This window comes from Phaenicophaeus curvirostris, chromosome 8 (assembly GCF_032191515.1).
Source record: "Phaenicophaeus curvirostris isolate KB17595 chromosome 8, BPBGC_Pcur_1.0, whole genome shotgun sequence".
Classification (NCBI taxonomy): Eukaryota; Metazoa; Chordata; class Aves; order Cuculiformes; family Cuculidae; genus Phaenicophaeus; species Phaenicophaeus curvirostris.
Genome location: NC_091399.1, coordinates 1,910,062 through 1,925,198, shown reverse-complemented (window position 1 = coordinate 1,925,198; position 15,137 = coordinate 1,910,062). Strand labels below are relative to the sequence as shown.

At 37.2% G+C, this 15,137-nt stretch overlaps 1 protein-coding gene across 1 annotated transcript in view; it reads right to left on the bottom strand.

The window, feature by feature from the left end:
• The window catches only part of LOC138723182 (serine/threonine-protein kinase TNNI3K-like), a 79,151-nt gene that overhangs the window by 43,512 nt on the left and 20,502 nt on the right, over nt 1-15,137 (bottom strand). Inside the window, exons 6-17 of the mRNA XM_069862097.1 lie at nt 12,716-12,814; nt 11,121-11,259; nt 7,523-7,667; nt 7,327-7,431; nt 6,435-6,529; nt 5,657-5,806; nt 4,433-4,519; nt 3,461-3,517; nt 2,355-2,447; nt 2,214-2,271; nt 1,909-2,103; nt 1,451-1,555 (exon numbers count right to left, since the gene is read on the bottom strand). Of these exons, the coding sequence (XP_069718198.1) occupies nt 1,451-1,555; nt 1,909-2,103; nt 2,214-2,271; nt 2,355-2,447; nt 3,461-3,517; nt 4,433-4,519; nt 5,657-5,806; nt 6,435-6,529; nt 7,327-7,431; nt 7,523-7,667; nt 11,121-11,259; nt 12,716-12,814 (1,328 nt within the window). The remainder of the gene's footprint in view (nt 1-1,450; nt 1,556-1,908; nt 2,104-2,213; nt 2,272-2,354; nt 2,448-3,460; nt 3,518-4,432; nt 4,520-5,656; nt 5,807-6,434; nt 6,530-7,326; nt 7,432-7,522; nt 7,668-11,120; nt 11,260-12,715; nt 12,815-15,137) is intronic.

Sequence of the window (15,137 nt, the reverse complement as noted above, 5' to 3'; positions counted from 1 at the left end):
GAAATGAAGTAATTGGATGAGTAATTGGCAGCAGTTAGCAGTCATTTTTATGTGTTTGTAGTAGTTTTAATACGAGCAGGTGGATGCACTTGTACTTTGGAGTAGATGAATAAAGCAAAGTGATCTGAAACTGGCAGTCTGAGTATAAAGCAATATTTGTGCCAATATTGCTAACCCAGGGTACTTAAATCCGAGAAGACTGGTTTGAAGTGATATGGTTTGTAGACTGCATCTTTCAGACTAAAATGAAGAAATATACAGCTTCTTTTGCACTAGTGATTGGAATTTCTTCTTTATTTGAAAGGATATTTTTTCCTCTGTAACCACCAGTAGAGTTATTAGTTCCCTTAAAAACAACTTTAAGAGCAGGTACTCATTTTTGAAAGTACCCTTTTGAACCCTAAATTCTTGGGTACTGAGAGCGAATTTGAGACATAGTCTCACAAGCAGTTTACTTCTTTGCCTAGCAAAGGGGAAAACCCAGCTCCTTTTCCCAAATGAATGAGTATCTTTCACAAGGAATCTTTCATTGCAGTTATCAGTGTCACTAGGAAATGAAAACTTACAGCAAGACTCAGGAAAATGTTATTTATTTTATCACCACAACTCTATACGTCTGGTCACTTGAGATATAAACAAAATGAAATGTCTTTAGACAAGTGCAGTTCAGTGCATGTGACTCATAGTGGTTTGTATAAAAACTGAGGTTTTTTCAATCCTGTTTCATTTCCTGAGGGAAGTCTGGATCACCAGCTCACATAGACTTTTTCCTACTTCTTTGCCTGTGGCATTTACAGTTGAAACCTGAGCTGGGATTTATGTCCTGTACCTCACTGGCTGTCAGCATTAGGCACTTAGTCTAAACTAGATGGCTGCTCCCCTGCCTGCAACAAGGACAAGCTCAGCCAAGGTTCCTCCCTTTTCAAGACAAGAACCTAGAATGAACAGGAGGGATTGCTGTCTGGAAGTCTTTTGCACATCAGACTTACGGGGGCTAAGGACTAGTTTAAATCAAGCGCTTAATTCTTAGAGTAGTAAAAGTAGGTGAAATGTATTAATCAATGTTTTGGATTAAAAAAATATACTGGGGAAATATACTGCATCACATCAGTTGTAAAAAGGCTAGCAGACAGGAATAATATACGCAAATAGGGTAGAAATATTTTGTATATTTTCGATGTCTGTCAATGAAATCATCATAAGCATGAAGCTGACTACCATCTGTCAAGTTATTCAACTAAAATGGATTAAAGGCTCCAATGAATGTGAAAGCATCATGTCCCAGTTCCCCAGTCCAACTAATGCAAGTAGATCTTCCTCCAAGCTTCACCAGTGTTAATGAGATCCCAACAGTTACAAGGGTCTGCAAACACAGACGAAACTGGAGACCATGGCTGTTGATTTGAGGGTTAATATTCCCCGAATTTTTAGGGTAGAGGTAGAAACTTACCTGTTCAAATCACGATGTATGATTGGTTGTGTGAGATTGTGGAGGTATTCCATGCCTTTGGCAACATCTACAGCAATGATTAACTTAGACTGCAGATCAAGATTTCTATATTTTGAAAAAAAATAGTATTACACAGTGTTAGTAAACAAACAAGAATGATCTGTACATTATTTTTATCTGTAAAACACAGAACCTTTGAAATAGTTTTAAATACAAAATAATGTTATGTAATCTATGTAATGTAAATGTATATAATGTAAAATAATGACTAAATAACAATTTTGTGATTACTTATTAATTGCCCTTATACACCAAACAATTTGAATCAAAGCTAACATTTTCTAGTGTGTTACTTTTTCTGTTGTTTTATACTGAAATGAATAACATATCTACCAGCATAAGTTTACTGATCTTCTGAATTCTGTACCACAATCCCAACCAGAGAATGAGTGGACTACCTCTTCTGTTCATGAAGCAGTGAGAAGAGCGATCCTCCAGAAATATACTGAGTGACAATAGCAAACTGACTTGGGTCATCTAAGCAAGCTCCCACAAACTGGATGACACAGGGATGATTCAGTCGGCAGAGAATGGAAACTTCACGGCAGAACATGTCCACATCAGATTTGGAGCAGTAGGTATTGGCTCGATAGCTTAGAATTTATGTGAAAGAAAAAAATAAGGTAAAAAATAGAATAAAATACAGGTTTTTTTTAATTCTTCAAACTAGGTTGTTAACCAAAGAAAAGTCTGATAAACTTACCGTTTGATTGCGACAATTTTATTTCTGCATCGTCCCTTATATACTTTTCCAAAAGACCCTAAAATGGTTTAAAATAAATAAGGGCAAAGATATTCATAATGAACATTAGATATTTAAAATGGACACATTTATTTCTGGTACCTGAGCCAATAATCTCATGGAACTCTATTTCAGAGAGCTGAAGATGGAAATGTGATGGCAAACCAGCACGGAGGAGGAGAACATCTGCCTTTTCTGCAAAAGAAAACACTTAGTCTATTTGTAAAATGCAGGGTCATGGGGAAGGACAGGATAAAGCATTTAACTTCACAAAACTGTTGCACAATAAAAGCTGATTTTCCTCTCTAAATTGGTTGACTGATAATCCTATCCCCTCTCCTTTCAGTAACAGCAGTAAACCCCAGTGAAAGAAAAATACTTGAAATGACACTGTTGCCTCGGGCTTTCTTGGCTTTAAAATCTTATCAATGATGAGCACTGTCCCATAATCATACCCTGCCTGTATCATGTCATGGTTGCATAAAATTCTTTATATGGAGAATTAGTTCCTTTTTTCTGTATAGCCAGTGCTCACTGCTGATGCTGAGGATGTTGTTACAGATCTGACTGACTCTTTAGTGACAGGTGGAATCTAAAATTTGCAACTTAATTTAGTTGGCAAACTTCTCTACCTTGTTGATCTTTAGAATATTTCAAAATATAGAATAGAATATTTCAGTGTTTTTCTATAAAGGATGTAAGGTTTTGATTATATCCAGACGATATATTTGAAGGGGCAAATTGAAAGCACGTCAAAAATTGAAGCATTTTGAAGTACAAATATTCATCTGAATGTTTTATCTATATGTGTTTCCGTTTAAAATAAATTATTTTCAGACAGGATTTTTCTTGTAAAGATAATCCAGACATTTTACAGTGGATTTCAATACGATATGTGTTTGCATTCATGGATATGTGTGTATTCCGTTAGTACTAATTCACAATCATATCCTTTTCTCTAGGAAATTAAAGTAAATATATTTTTAAAAGAAATGTAAATCAGAAAAATACAGGACCTATTATGATGCTGAACAACACAGCTGGTATCCTAAAATTATCCTAGGGAAGTATAGCTGCTGCTTCTGCACATCATTAAATTCCTGCACAATGAAAATTCCAGGAATAAAGAATCTTGTGTGGTATATTGAGTCTGGCAAACACATAAAAGAAGCATGAAAGTTCAAGTTTTCCCTTGCCATTGAGAATACCTTTAGTCATGCTTTTAATCTTTCCTAGAGGGGATGGAACTGACACATAGGAACCATCTGAAATAAAAGAACAAAATTAATCTTATGGAATTCAAAGACAGTATAAGCATCTGTACTAACAAATTAATGAGGCAAAGACTGCTTAAAGAATGAAAAATAAAGGGTTGAAAAATGTACATAAGCACACAAACACTATGATCGTGATGTTACATTGCTGTGTTCTTGGTAGTGGTGGGTGTTATGTGTATACCCACAAAACTCTGTGGAAGGACACTGGGTTTCTCTGGCATTAAAGGCAGCCAATGCAGAATTTTACATCAGCTGGACCCTGCAAAGGAACTCAGGTCAGAGCCACATATTCTGGCAGGTGAGCTGCAAGCACATCACACAGTTTCATTTACTGGCTAGATTTTCCAAAATACCTCAGCTTTCTCCGCATGACAAAATTTCATCTCTCGTTTCTCTGCTTAAGTGGGAGCTGAGTTCTTTTAACAATCAGAGAATACAAAAGAGTATTTTTTGTAGCAAAAAGGGTAATTAATTCTTCCCAAGGGGGAATTAGATATCTGAAGATATCAAAAATTAGGAAAGGGAGTGAGTATAGAAATACACTGAATGTCAGCAATCAAAGAAACATCAGAGTTGCATAACACAAAGAGAATGACTAAAGAAGGTGTTAACGATATAAAAAGGTATCCGTAATGATTACCAAGGATTGATCTCCATCTCAGAGCTTTTAGCTTTTATTTCTAGTGAGTAATACAAAGTGAAAACCCTATTTTAAGATCAAGGAAGACTTTTGACATAAATAGAGTGTACCTGGCAAATGAAGATTCTCATGACACTAATTTTCTTTCTGCCAGGCAGAATTGATCCAAAGCTCCCTGACATCCATGGAACATTCCCAGAGACTTCAGCCACCTTTGGGTCAGACCCTTGAGTTAGAGAATAAAGTGATTTCTCAGACCATACCTCCTCCAGGCTGTGAGTATTCATTACAGGGTGATTCATCTTGAGGTCTCTTATAATGCTTCAGAAGGGTAACAATGGCATCATGACCTAAAAAAGAAAGGGGAAATAAAAGGATTTCAGGTAAACACAATAGCTTTTTTTATTTTAAATTAATTTATACAAAATAAGTGTATTTTTAAAAAATGTGCAATCTGCCTATAAAACATGTAAACAAAGATATAGCTGTGCTAATCTTAAACGTACTTGGATTCTTACCTACAGAAATATAGGGCAATACCTGTTAATAAAATCAAGCATGTTATTTTCACAAGCCCACCTAATACTAAAGTGTGACATATGGCAACAGAAAAAAACCCTGCTACAAAAATCCTGAAGTTGAATTTGACTATAGTCTTCAATAGGCCTAACGAGGAACTGAAGTATTTCAGTTCTGGTGTCCTAAACTGAACAAAATCTGTACACTATCCTAATGTAGAGAGTCGCTACACTCTTTGTGCTCCTTTGCAAGGAAGCAGAAAAGAGAGGCATATGCACAACATGCTCACACGCTCAGATGTTTGATGCACGAGGTTCTGCTTGGCAACATTCAAAGCTCTTTTCTAAACCTTTCAAAGATGAGTTTTCACTCAGTAATTTCAAAAAGTGTTTTGAAAATATCAGGTCTTTGAAAGGCCTTTGAAATTGATACTTTTACTCCATTTCAGTCACTCTCATAATAATTGGTACTTTAATGCCTCTGGAAGAGGCAAGAGTGTCCTAGAAGTCATGGAGTCAAAATAGGACAGAAAATAGACGCATTGCTGTACATGTAGGACAGTATCATAGGAACCAGGACAAATGCCTTGCTTTGATGCATATTTGCAAGAATTTAAGATTACTAACTCTGATTCATTGCTCCTCATAATGCTTCCCTCAGTACTAAAATTAGAACTCCTCACGCACATACCAGAGAAAGGCACAGAGTTCTCTGGACAGGCTGTATGTTTTCTATTTTAGCAGCACATAAATACTCCTGTCCTTGAGTTTGTGTCAAATTAAATTGATGTTTAACAGAGTATTGAGAAGATAAATAGAAAGGCTCTCCTCTATAACCCTGTGCGCCATGAACTGGAAAGCAGGTGGTGAGAGCTCCAGTGTAGAGGGACTGAGGTTTTTTTTGTACTGTTCTCTCCTTCCAGTACTGTTATTATGGATTTGGTAATGGAAATTACAACATTGAAATACCTTTCTCATAAGCCCACATCAAACAGGTCTGCTCATCCTTTTCGCCACTGGACCTGCTGGGATCACAAGCTACGAGATTCATATCAGCTCCATTATCCAGTAAAAACTGTACAAGTCGAATATGACCATGGTAGCAAGCACAGTGCAATCCTAGAACATCAGGAAAGCATTGTAAGCAGAACGCTCAGAACATTGTGATTGGACTTGCAGCAACAACTATAGACCACAAATTGATTTCCTCAATAAAAGAATATATTATTGAAAAAAATACCTGAGGCAATAGGTGAAAATAAAATATTAAGGTTGCAAGAATCAATCTACTGCCTGCTACACATGTCAGAATTCACTGTACCACCTGCAAATCATATTTAACAACTTTGTACACAAGGAAAAGCAAGTAGAAACAAAGAAGACTCTTTTTCATTATCTGTAGTAGAGACATCGAGGTGTGCAGCCCTTCAGACACTGTATCCCATATGCCCAGTCTCTAGAAGAGTAATACTTGGGCCCAGTTCTCAAAATTGCTTAGAAACCTAACTATGGGATGATCAGTTTACATGAGGTTTGCTTACTCATACACAAGCTAAGGTGCCTGACACATCCTCATTAAACTCTTATCACTTCTATGCCTGCCTCCAAATCTATATCAAAAAAGTTAAGAGTTGTGCAAAAAGCAATTGGATGCTAAACATCTAATTGTCATGGGAAGTACCCTGGAAATCCTGATAGTGTATATGGCTTCGAAATTTTTTGGTGCTGATAAGGATGACAATGTTACCTGTATGTCCATCTCTTCCCTGGTGATTAATGCTTACAACGTTCTGGTCAAGAAGAAATTTTACAAGTTCTATGTTCTTTCCGTAAGTGCAAGCACTGCAAAAAGAAAGGGAAAAGGGAATGCTATAGTCCGTTAAAGGACAAACAATTTTGGCAGCCAAAAGTTTAAAAATAATTACATGGAGATAAAAATGTAGTAACAGAAAAAAAAGAGCTTTAGACATGTGTGATCACATGAACAATCCACCAAAGTATGTTCATTTCTGTCATTTCAGAAACATTCTAACTATAGAATCATAGTATAGTTTGGATTGGAAGGGATCTTAAAGATCATCCAGTTCCCACCCCCCTGCCATGGGCAGGGACACGTCCCACTAGATCAGGCTGGCCAAAGCCCCATCCAACCTGGCCTAGTTATTCTTGTATGAATTAATTTTGCATAGCTATGTAAAATTAATAAAATCTGTTTTGCAAAGTGCCTTTTAAATAACACTTTATAGAGTTACAGCACCATGAACAAACGTCATTCTGTCACCTCATTTCTAATTTAGAATATCCAGACTCCAGCAGGTTTCTAGGTGGGACAGGCTCTAAAGTCAGCTCTCAAACTGGACAGTAAGAGTAGTCATTATTCATATAGATGCTGACCAGCCTGATGCCTTTCCTACCTTTCTCTCTCTTGCTTGCTTTTTCTCTCTCGATTAATTATCAGGTTCTACCTTTTACTTTATGTCCTGTCCTGTATCTCAAGATAAAAATGGAACATCCATGCTGAGCTCATTGCTTGCTTTGTTCCTCACCTGGCTGTTGGTGAGGCGTCTGTTAGTTTGGGTGTTGTGTTGCATGCATGTGTAAGCAGAATTCTATTGATAATGGCATTTTAAACCTCTCACCTGTGGAAAGCTGTTTCACTGAATATATTTTCTTTAGTTAGACTTTCTGTTCCTGAGAGCTGAATTATTTCCTTGACAACTTCAAACTTTCCATTGTAACACGCACTGAAGATGGAGTCAATAAAGAATTGTTAACAACATCGGCTTCCCAGTCAGGCCCAAACCCTGTAAAACAGATCTTCTCTACAGGACTCACAGGTGCAAAGGTGTGTCTCCGTAGATATTCACCACATGGGGCTGGACTTCAAAGCTGCTCTGGAGTAAGAACTTCACAATTTCATGGTGTCCAAATCGACAGCAGAAGTGCAGAGGAACATGATCTTCATTGTCCTGGGCATTCACTGCCATTTGACCCAGAAAGAGACAATAGAAAGAATTTTATACTTAATACAGCTTGGTTTGGATATTCAGTAATGCTTTATGCTGTGCAGACATGTTATGAAATCTTCTGCTAAAATATTTATGGTCCTGTTTCTTTAAAATTGAAACTCCCGTGGGCTTTCATACATCAAAACTACATTATTCGGTGTCATCTATAGTGCAATGTCAAGACAATTTTTGGGCTTAGGGTATAATTGCTTTCTTCCAGTAGCAGATGAATTGAATGATTTGATGTAGTTTTCCATGAATGAACCACAAGTTATAAACAACCCTTAGAAGGAACCATTTCTGTCAGTATACCACAATTTGAAGGAAAATTATGTTATGTAGTCATTCTATATAAGAAAGAGATCCACTCAGTTGTTCCAAATGCATGGAACAGTAGTTGTTAATTAGAAATACTAAGACAAAACATGTTTCACTGTTGATTTTTGGAAAGGAAAATCCAGTTGGTTTTAAGGTTTATGTTATCATGTTGAGTAGCAGTATTAAGGACCAGATCTTAGAGACAGTATAAAGGAAATTAATAGACTACTAAGGAATAATCTGTCCATTAGAGGTACTCAAACTTGTACTCCAAAGGTTTTAAGCAAAACTTTGACAAACATCTCTCAGGAACAATTCTTCCCTGTAGCTGGGGACAGCAGATAAACCATACACATTCTGAGGTTTAAATCCCTGTTTTAAAGCCTTACTAAAGTAATGCTGAATGCTGACAGAAATGGCCAATCCTTTGAAATGAGATGAACCTGTAACTTCACTGATGTTCAGAGACAGTTCCAAAGATGAAATTTATTTCAGGCCCTCAGAAAAGAATTCCTGTAACATATATTAAGTTTATGGCCTGCAAATTTAATCAACTTCCCTCTTAACCTTCCTAGCAGCCCTGTATTAAAAGGAGTAAAGAAAGGTAAACTGTTTTATTTCTCTATTTTAAAATCATTCTTCAATTTATAGATTCATGTGACATATTATCTTTTATTTTTTATTATGACATGGTACCAGAAATTGATTTATTATGAAGTTCAATAACTAAGAGGGAAATAAATGTCAAAGTTTTATTATAATAAATGTCTGCTTTTTAGAATATGTACCCACTGAAGGGCCTGAAGGACACTATGGGTATCAGGGCCATGAGCTTCTGCAACAATAAGGTGTAAGGTGGAGCAAGGAAAGAAACATATAACTTCTGCTTTGTTTATGCAGTTGGAAATTATGTCAAATACTTGCAAATGATTTTCTTTGCTTCTGGAAGGATGTATAACCGCAACACAGGATGATGTTTTTTATTTTAATTGATAGCTTTTTGTTTTCTAAATGGAGCACGACAGCTAAAATGGGATATTGTCTTAAAAAGAAGTTCAGAGTCAAAACAAGACAAAATCAGCCAAATACAATTCAGAAGAGAGTTGTCACAAAACAGTACCTCATATTGATTCAGGAATTATTAAAGACAAATACAGGAGAGATCTTCAAACAGTGGTCTTAAAATATTTTACAGCAAATTGAGTAAATAGCACAACTGTCATGGCAATCAGAGACTAAAAATTCAGGTTGCCTAGTCAGTAAACAGTCAGATCAGGCAAATGGTAAGTTCTTGTTTGGAACCAAATGGAGTACAGTAGAAATAACTCTTAGGACTAAGACTTTACTTAGGTAAAAACTAACAGGTGAAATCATTTTGGTAAGTAAAAGGATGAAAAAAGACAGTGTAAGTCTGTTTAAAAAAAAAAAAAAAAGAAATTTCCCAAGTCCCTGTGAATGATAACTGTTTAATACTAGATGAAGCATGACTGAATGTGTTGTGATATTTAAAGTCAAATTCTGGTTTTAATTTTAAAATTTATTGGATTTGGCAGCCATTACACTGATTTTCAAAGTTACTTTCAAAGTCATTTGTAACTCCAGGCAGGCCAGTAGTCCTGAAAGCAGACAAATTTTATTAAAAGACCATCAGAATTATAATGACAAAGAATATATTGTGTGGTCCCTGAAAGAAATCTCCAGGACCCCTGTTTTGAAGAATAATAAAAAATATCCCTTAGCTTATGGGATGCCAAGGAAATGCTTGCTTTCTGGCCACCCACTAGTTCTACAGGTTTGTAGATATTTTGTTTCTTAGTCACCACATCAGGCTATAAAACAGTTTTTAAAACATGTTTTTTTTTTCTTTCGTTTTGAAAGGAAAAGTTTTTGAAGTCATGCAAACATCTGCATTAGAAGTCTGGTTTCTATATTCAAGCATTTGAGAATCAACTATTTCCAGGCCCTCCCTGATTTCAGAGAAATGGAACATAAGGAAGAGTGGAACATATTGATAATTTTGAGGTACTTTTAATGTTTTTTTTTTAAATCCCACTCTCGATTTCCACATTCGTTCTTCTGCTGGGGTGTTGGGACACCAGCAGAAGTGTGGCCATCCAGGCCAGCTGATAATACAACAGGAAAAAAATACAGCTCTTTATTTTCTATAGTAAAGTTTATCTTCCTTCATGTAAGTGGAAGATAGGATAACATTTATGATGGCAAGACGTGGCCACAAGTGTGTGTGCACATCTGTGATGCAAGTGTCAGAACAATGTAAAAGTAAGACTGGAGTGTGTTATGTTCTGTGCCTTCTACACTGCTGAAACAGCATAAGGAAAGGGAATGAAAGAGCAAGCGCAAGAATTCAGTAATACTACTGGCTGCATGCCAATATTAATTACAATAGAAAATATGTTAAATTGTGGCATATGTGAAATATACAGCATTGAACTGTAACATTATAGTCTTACAGTGTCAGATCACCTGTAAAAAGAATGCACAGATTCTGAATTCTCATAGAATACCAAAAGCATGCTAACAGGCTTTTCTATCTCTCCAACCACTTATGTCTCTCACGTGCACTTTCTTTTACAGAAGATGTCCTACAATGAAGCTTGTGTAGCATAATGAAGCATGTGCTAAAAAGATTCCATTTTCTGTGGAATTGTGAACCACTTGAAATTTCTCATCTGAATTATTTTAAATTACCTGCTGTATAATTTTGACTTAAAGTCCTTCATCTGTACCTCATTCACTAGGAGTTCAGTGTGCATTGAAGTAATTTTGATCTGAGATAGATACCACAGGGCTCTGTGTTCCGGATAGGAGTGTCTCAGTAGTGAGTTACTTCTGTACATTAATCTTTATTTTGTTTTCTGCTGCTATTTTTCACCCCTAACTTATTAATGGGAATGGAATACAAGTGAGATGACAAACCAGGCATACCAAGAAGAGAACTCTCCAACTGCTCTTTTATGTTTTAGTTGCTCAAAGATGATACACAAACATATAGAGTATGTGTTAGGAAGCTAAATTCAAGATTCAAGGCCTGACTCTGTTTATAAAATACAGTGTTAAAGTTGATTATTTAAAATATATTTTCTTACCATCAGCTTTGCTCCCCTCTTCCATCAAGAGCTTTGTAATGTTGAGAAAGCCTTTGGCAGAAGCCAAATGGAGAGGCCTGTCTCCCACTTCACCACTTGCATTCACATCAGCCCCGAACTTCAGTAAGAGGTGGGTTACCTGAATATTTCATCAAAGGTAATTACATTATCACATGAAAAAATCAGATAAAGTAATGCATTGGCCAATAATATATGTTGGCATCTCTTTAAAATTCAAACACGGAAAGGAGATGCAGTAGAAAAATAATTTCTAAGTTACATATCTATGAAAATATTAAAATTCTCAAAAGCAAGTGCTCGTTCATTCTCTAAAATGTTGTATCTGGTCAAGAGGCTAGACACAAGACACATATATTTGTTTAACTGCCCAGTCTGCATAATAAAGTAAATACCTTCAAAACTCACAAATGCCTGAGACTGAACCTCTTTTCTGAACAGTCCCTTATCACAAGGGCACCATACACACTTTCAGCACAGTTTCACAAGACTGTGACTATTTGTTCAGAAGTGGCTTATGGCAAAAAAAGGAATCTAATCTCTCAGCCTAACAGGCAGGGAGTTTCTTAATGTTACTGGATGATGAGGTGCATATATTTGAAAGAAAGTATCTCAGAAACACATCTTTGGCTCACACCCTTGCTGCCACTCAGCCACAAAAGTATTTTCAATCATCTGTGTATCTCAACTCTGCCCTTTCAAAAGCTTTTCCTACCACAACTCCTCAATGAACTTGAAGTAACATGTCACTGAAATGAAAAATACACTCTATCTAGAAGTCATCCTTTGAAACTTGAAAATATCCCCAAATACATGCTTTTAGCCAAAGGAAGGGATAGGGAATGACTCGCATGAGCTGAAATAGACCCATTACTACAGCTCACACAGAAGGACTATTTCGAGCAAATGACTGTAATGCTAGATTAATTGTATGTCAATTATACTTCAGTAAAAGAAAGAGGACTTGGAGGTTTGATGCCAGCTTTGGTCAGAACTTCAGATTGTGTTTCAATAAGTCTGTGATTTGTATGAATGAAGCAAGCACGGTTGGACTAGTCATATGCACAGTACCTCATGGAGAAATCCTGCTCTATGAATGATCATTTTTTCTAGTAACTTAAATATTGCCGCAATTTAGTTTGTGGATTCCAAGGAAAACCAGTAGAATTGCCATGCAATTATTACTGGGAAGTGATGTTCACTTCCTTGGAGAGGTTTATGATAGTGTGCTCAAATTCTTCATGCAGTCTTTGAAACATGGGATAAACAAATATCTAAGTGAAACATGTATCTGGGTCCAAGTCTGTCTGTTGGCTATCGAATCTAGTGAGACAATCGTTTGTTTCGTGGGGTCTAGAGGAGGGCATACTACAACATAGCACAGAGCATTAAAGTGTAGAAATGTTGATATTCAGACTTTCAGAGGAACCAGAGATTGACTTAAAAGTGTAAATTCAGTATGTGAGGCATTTTCAGGGGAAGATCCTTTGGACTGTAAAGCAAAGATATCTAACACTAAACTCATAGTTGCCTCAGTGTTTCACTTCTCAGCCTTCTGAAATTCCCTGTTCAGTTACCTGTTCATGGCCATAATATGCAGCAATATGCAATGGGGTGAAAAAAACTGCATCCTGAACATTTACATAAGCTCCGTGTTGCAAAAGAATCTCAACAGCCTAGAAAGAAGGAAACAAAAAATTCCTGTTAGAAACAATATATATACATGCATTGTCAACTAGTAAAACAAAAACCTTACATCACCAATTTAAAAAAAAAGGAAAAAATCCCCAAACAAGCAAGCTAAAAAGGTGAGGAACTGTGTACAACATGGCAAAGTGATTAACTTACAGTACTTTAACTGAACACTGAATGTCACTGATGCTTTATAAATAAGCCTGCAAATGTGTTTGCTAGTAAATAGATTGATTTATGAAGTAAGAGGTGCAGAAATGACCGTCTGGAGTTGCTCAAAATAACCTTTGATTTTCTTTTAGCCATCATGAGCAAAGACCAACAAAAATATCAGAGTTTTTAGAAGTAAAAGAACAAAATCCAACCAAAGAGAAAGATCTTTTAAAATGTAAATGTATGAAGGTAAATCCTCAAGCGTAATTCTCTCAAGGTGTAAAGATTTCTGTGTGTTTCAGAAGACAATAGCCTTTTGGCTTCAACAAATAAACTTAAGTGCTTTCTTTCAAATTGCTACTTTTTTTTGGTGTTTCGGGGAGCCAGTGTTTTCCTGGACAGCCATGAATTATCAAACACTGACTTTCTGAACAACTGTCAAAATAGAAGTCTGCATCCAACTTCGGATTGTACATCAAAGCCCAAGGGCTGCTAATTTTTTTTGAAGCACAAAGAAGAATTTTGACACACTAAGCAGCTTGTACCATGGATCGAGTATTTCTATATATCACTTTGATGAATGTTAATTTTTGAGTGTAACAATGATGACAGATGCTGGACCATGAATCACCCACAGTACAGTGAGCAACTGGGAAACACCTCCCTGGCAACTGGAAGAAATGAGAAAGAAGGGGGAATGCAAGCTTCTACATTATGCTATTTATACCTGTAGTGAGTTCTGAGCGTGTGGCAAGGGAGAAGGTGGGAGCTGGCAGGAGTGAGAGGACTCCTGAATAAAGGTAATCCTGGGGATGAAAAGCATTCCAAGCAGCCATAGCCAGACTCTGTGGATAATACAGATAATACAGAGCTTGGAAGGCAGATCTGGAGATTGTCCAGCCCAATATCCCTACATAAAGCAGTGTTTCCCAGAGCGGATCTCTCAGGGCCACATCCAGTCAGGTTTTTTAATATTGTTCAGTCTCTAAGGATGAAGGCTCCACAACCTCCCTGGATACATATTCCAGTGTTTGAGCACTGCCACAGTATAAAAGCCATTTCTTCTGCTTAAATGGAATTTCCTGAATTTCAATTTGCGCCCGTCGACATCCTTCCTGTCATAGGTCACCTTGGAGAAGAGCCTGTCTCCCTCTTCTTCATTTCCCATCCCCCCAGAAGTAATTGTACACATTGATAAGATCCCACTACAGTCGTCTCTGCTCCAGGCCGAACCATCCCAGCTTTGCCAGCTTCTCCTCGTACGTCAGACATTTCAATCCATGAACTGTTTTCACAGTCCTTTGGTGCACTCACTCATATATGTTCATACATCTCTTCTCTGTGAGCCCAGCACTGGGGACTGTTCTCCAGATACCATCTCCCCAGTGCTGAACATGGGGGAATAATCACCTCACCTGCCAGGAATACTCCTGCTGGCAGCACTCTTTCTAATGCAGCCCAGGATGTCTTTAACTGCAAGGACATGTTGCTATTTCATATTCAACTTGTTGATGACCAGGATTCCTAGGTCCATTTCTGCCTTCCAGCTGGGCAGCCCCCAGGAAAAATAGAGTTCACATTTGAAAGAAATAGAGACAATGAATCATAGAATTATTTACACTGGAAGGGTCCTCTGGAGGTGCCTAGTCCACCTTCCTGATCAAAGGAAGGACTAATTTCAAAGACTGGTTTGCTTAGGGCCTTGCCCAATTGAATTTTGATTAGTTCCAAGGATAGAGGTCCTGCATCCTCTCTGGAAAGTTTTCAGTGCTGTACCACTCTCATTGTGATCCCCTCGCCCCATTTATATAGTCAGAGTTTCCCTTACTAAATATCGTGTGCATTGACATCCTTTCGTTGCACATCCTTTTGCTATGGAGCATGACAGTTTGACTCCATTAAAAAAAAAAAAAAATCCATGAAAGATCCCCTGAGATCTTGAGAGAAGCTGCCTACCCTTATATCAGCTGAAGACTATAAAAGAAACAGCCTTAGCACATCTGCCTGCTGGATGAGTGTTAATAAGTTCATGTAGTAAGATAAAGAACACACTCAGCTACTGGTTGGTTAATGCTACTGGCTCCCTCCATTTAGGAGGACTTCTCATGTCCAGACAGTTTCCAGTATACTAGGTAGCTTGGTTGACCAGAGGTG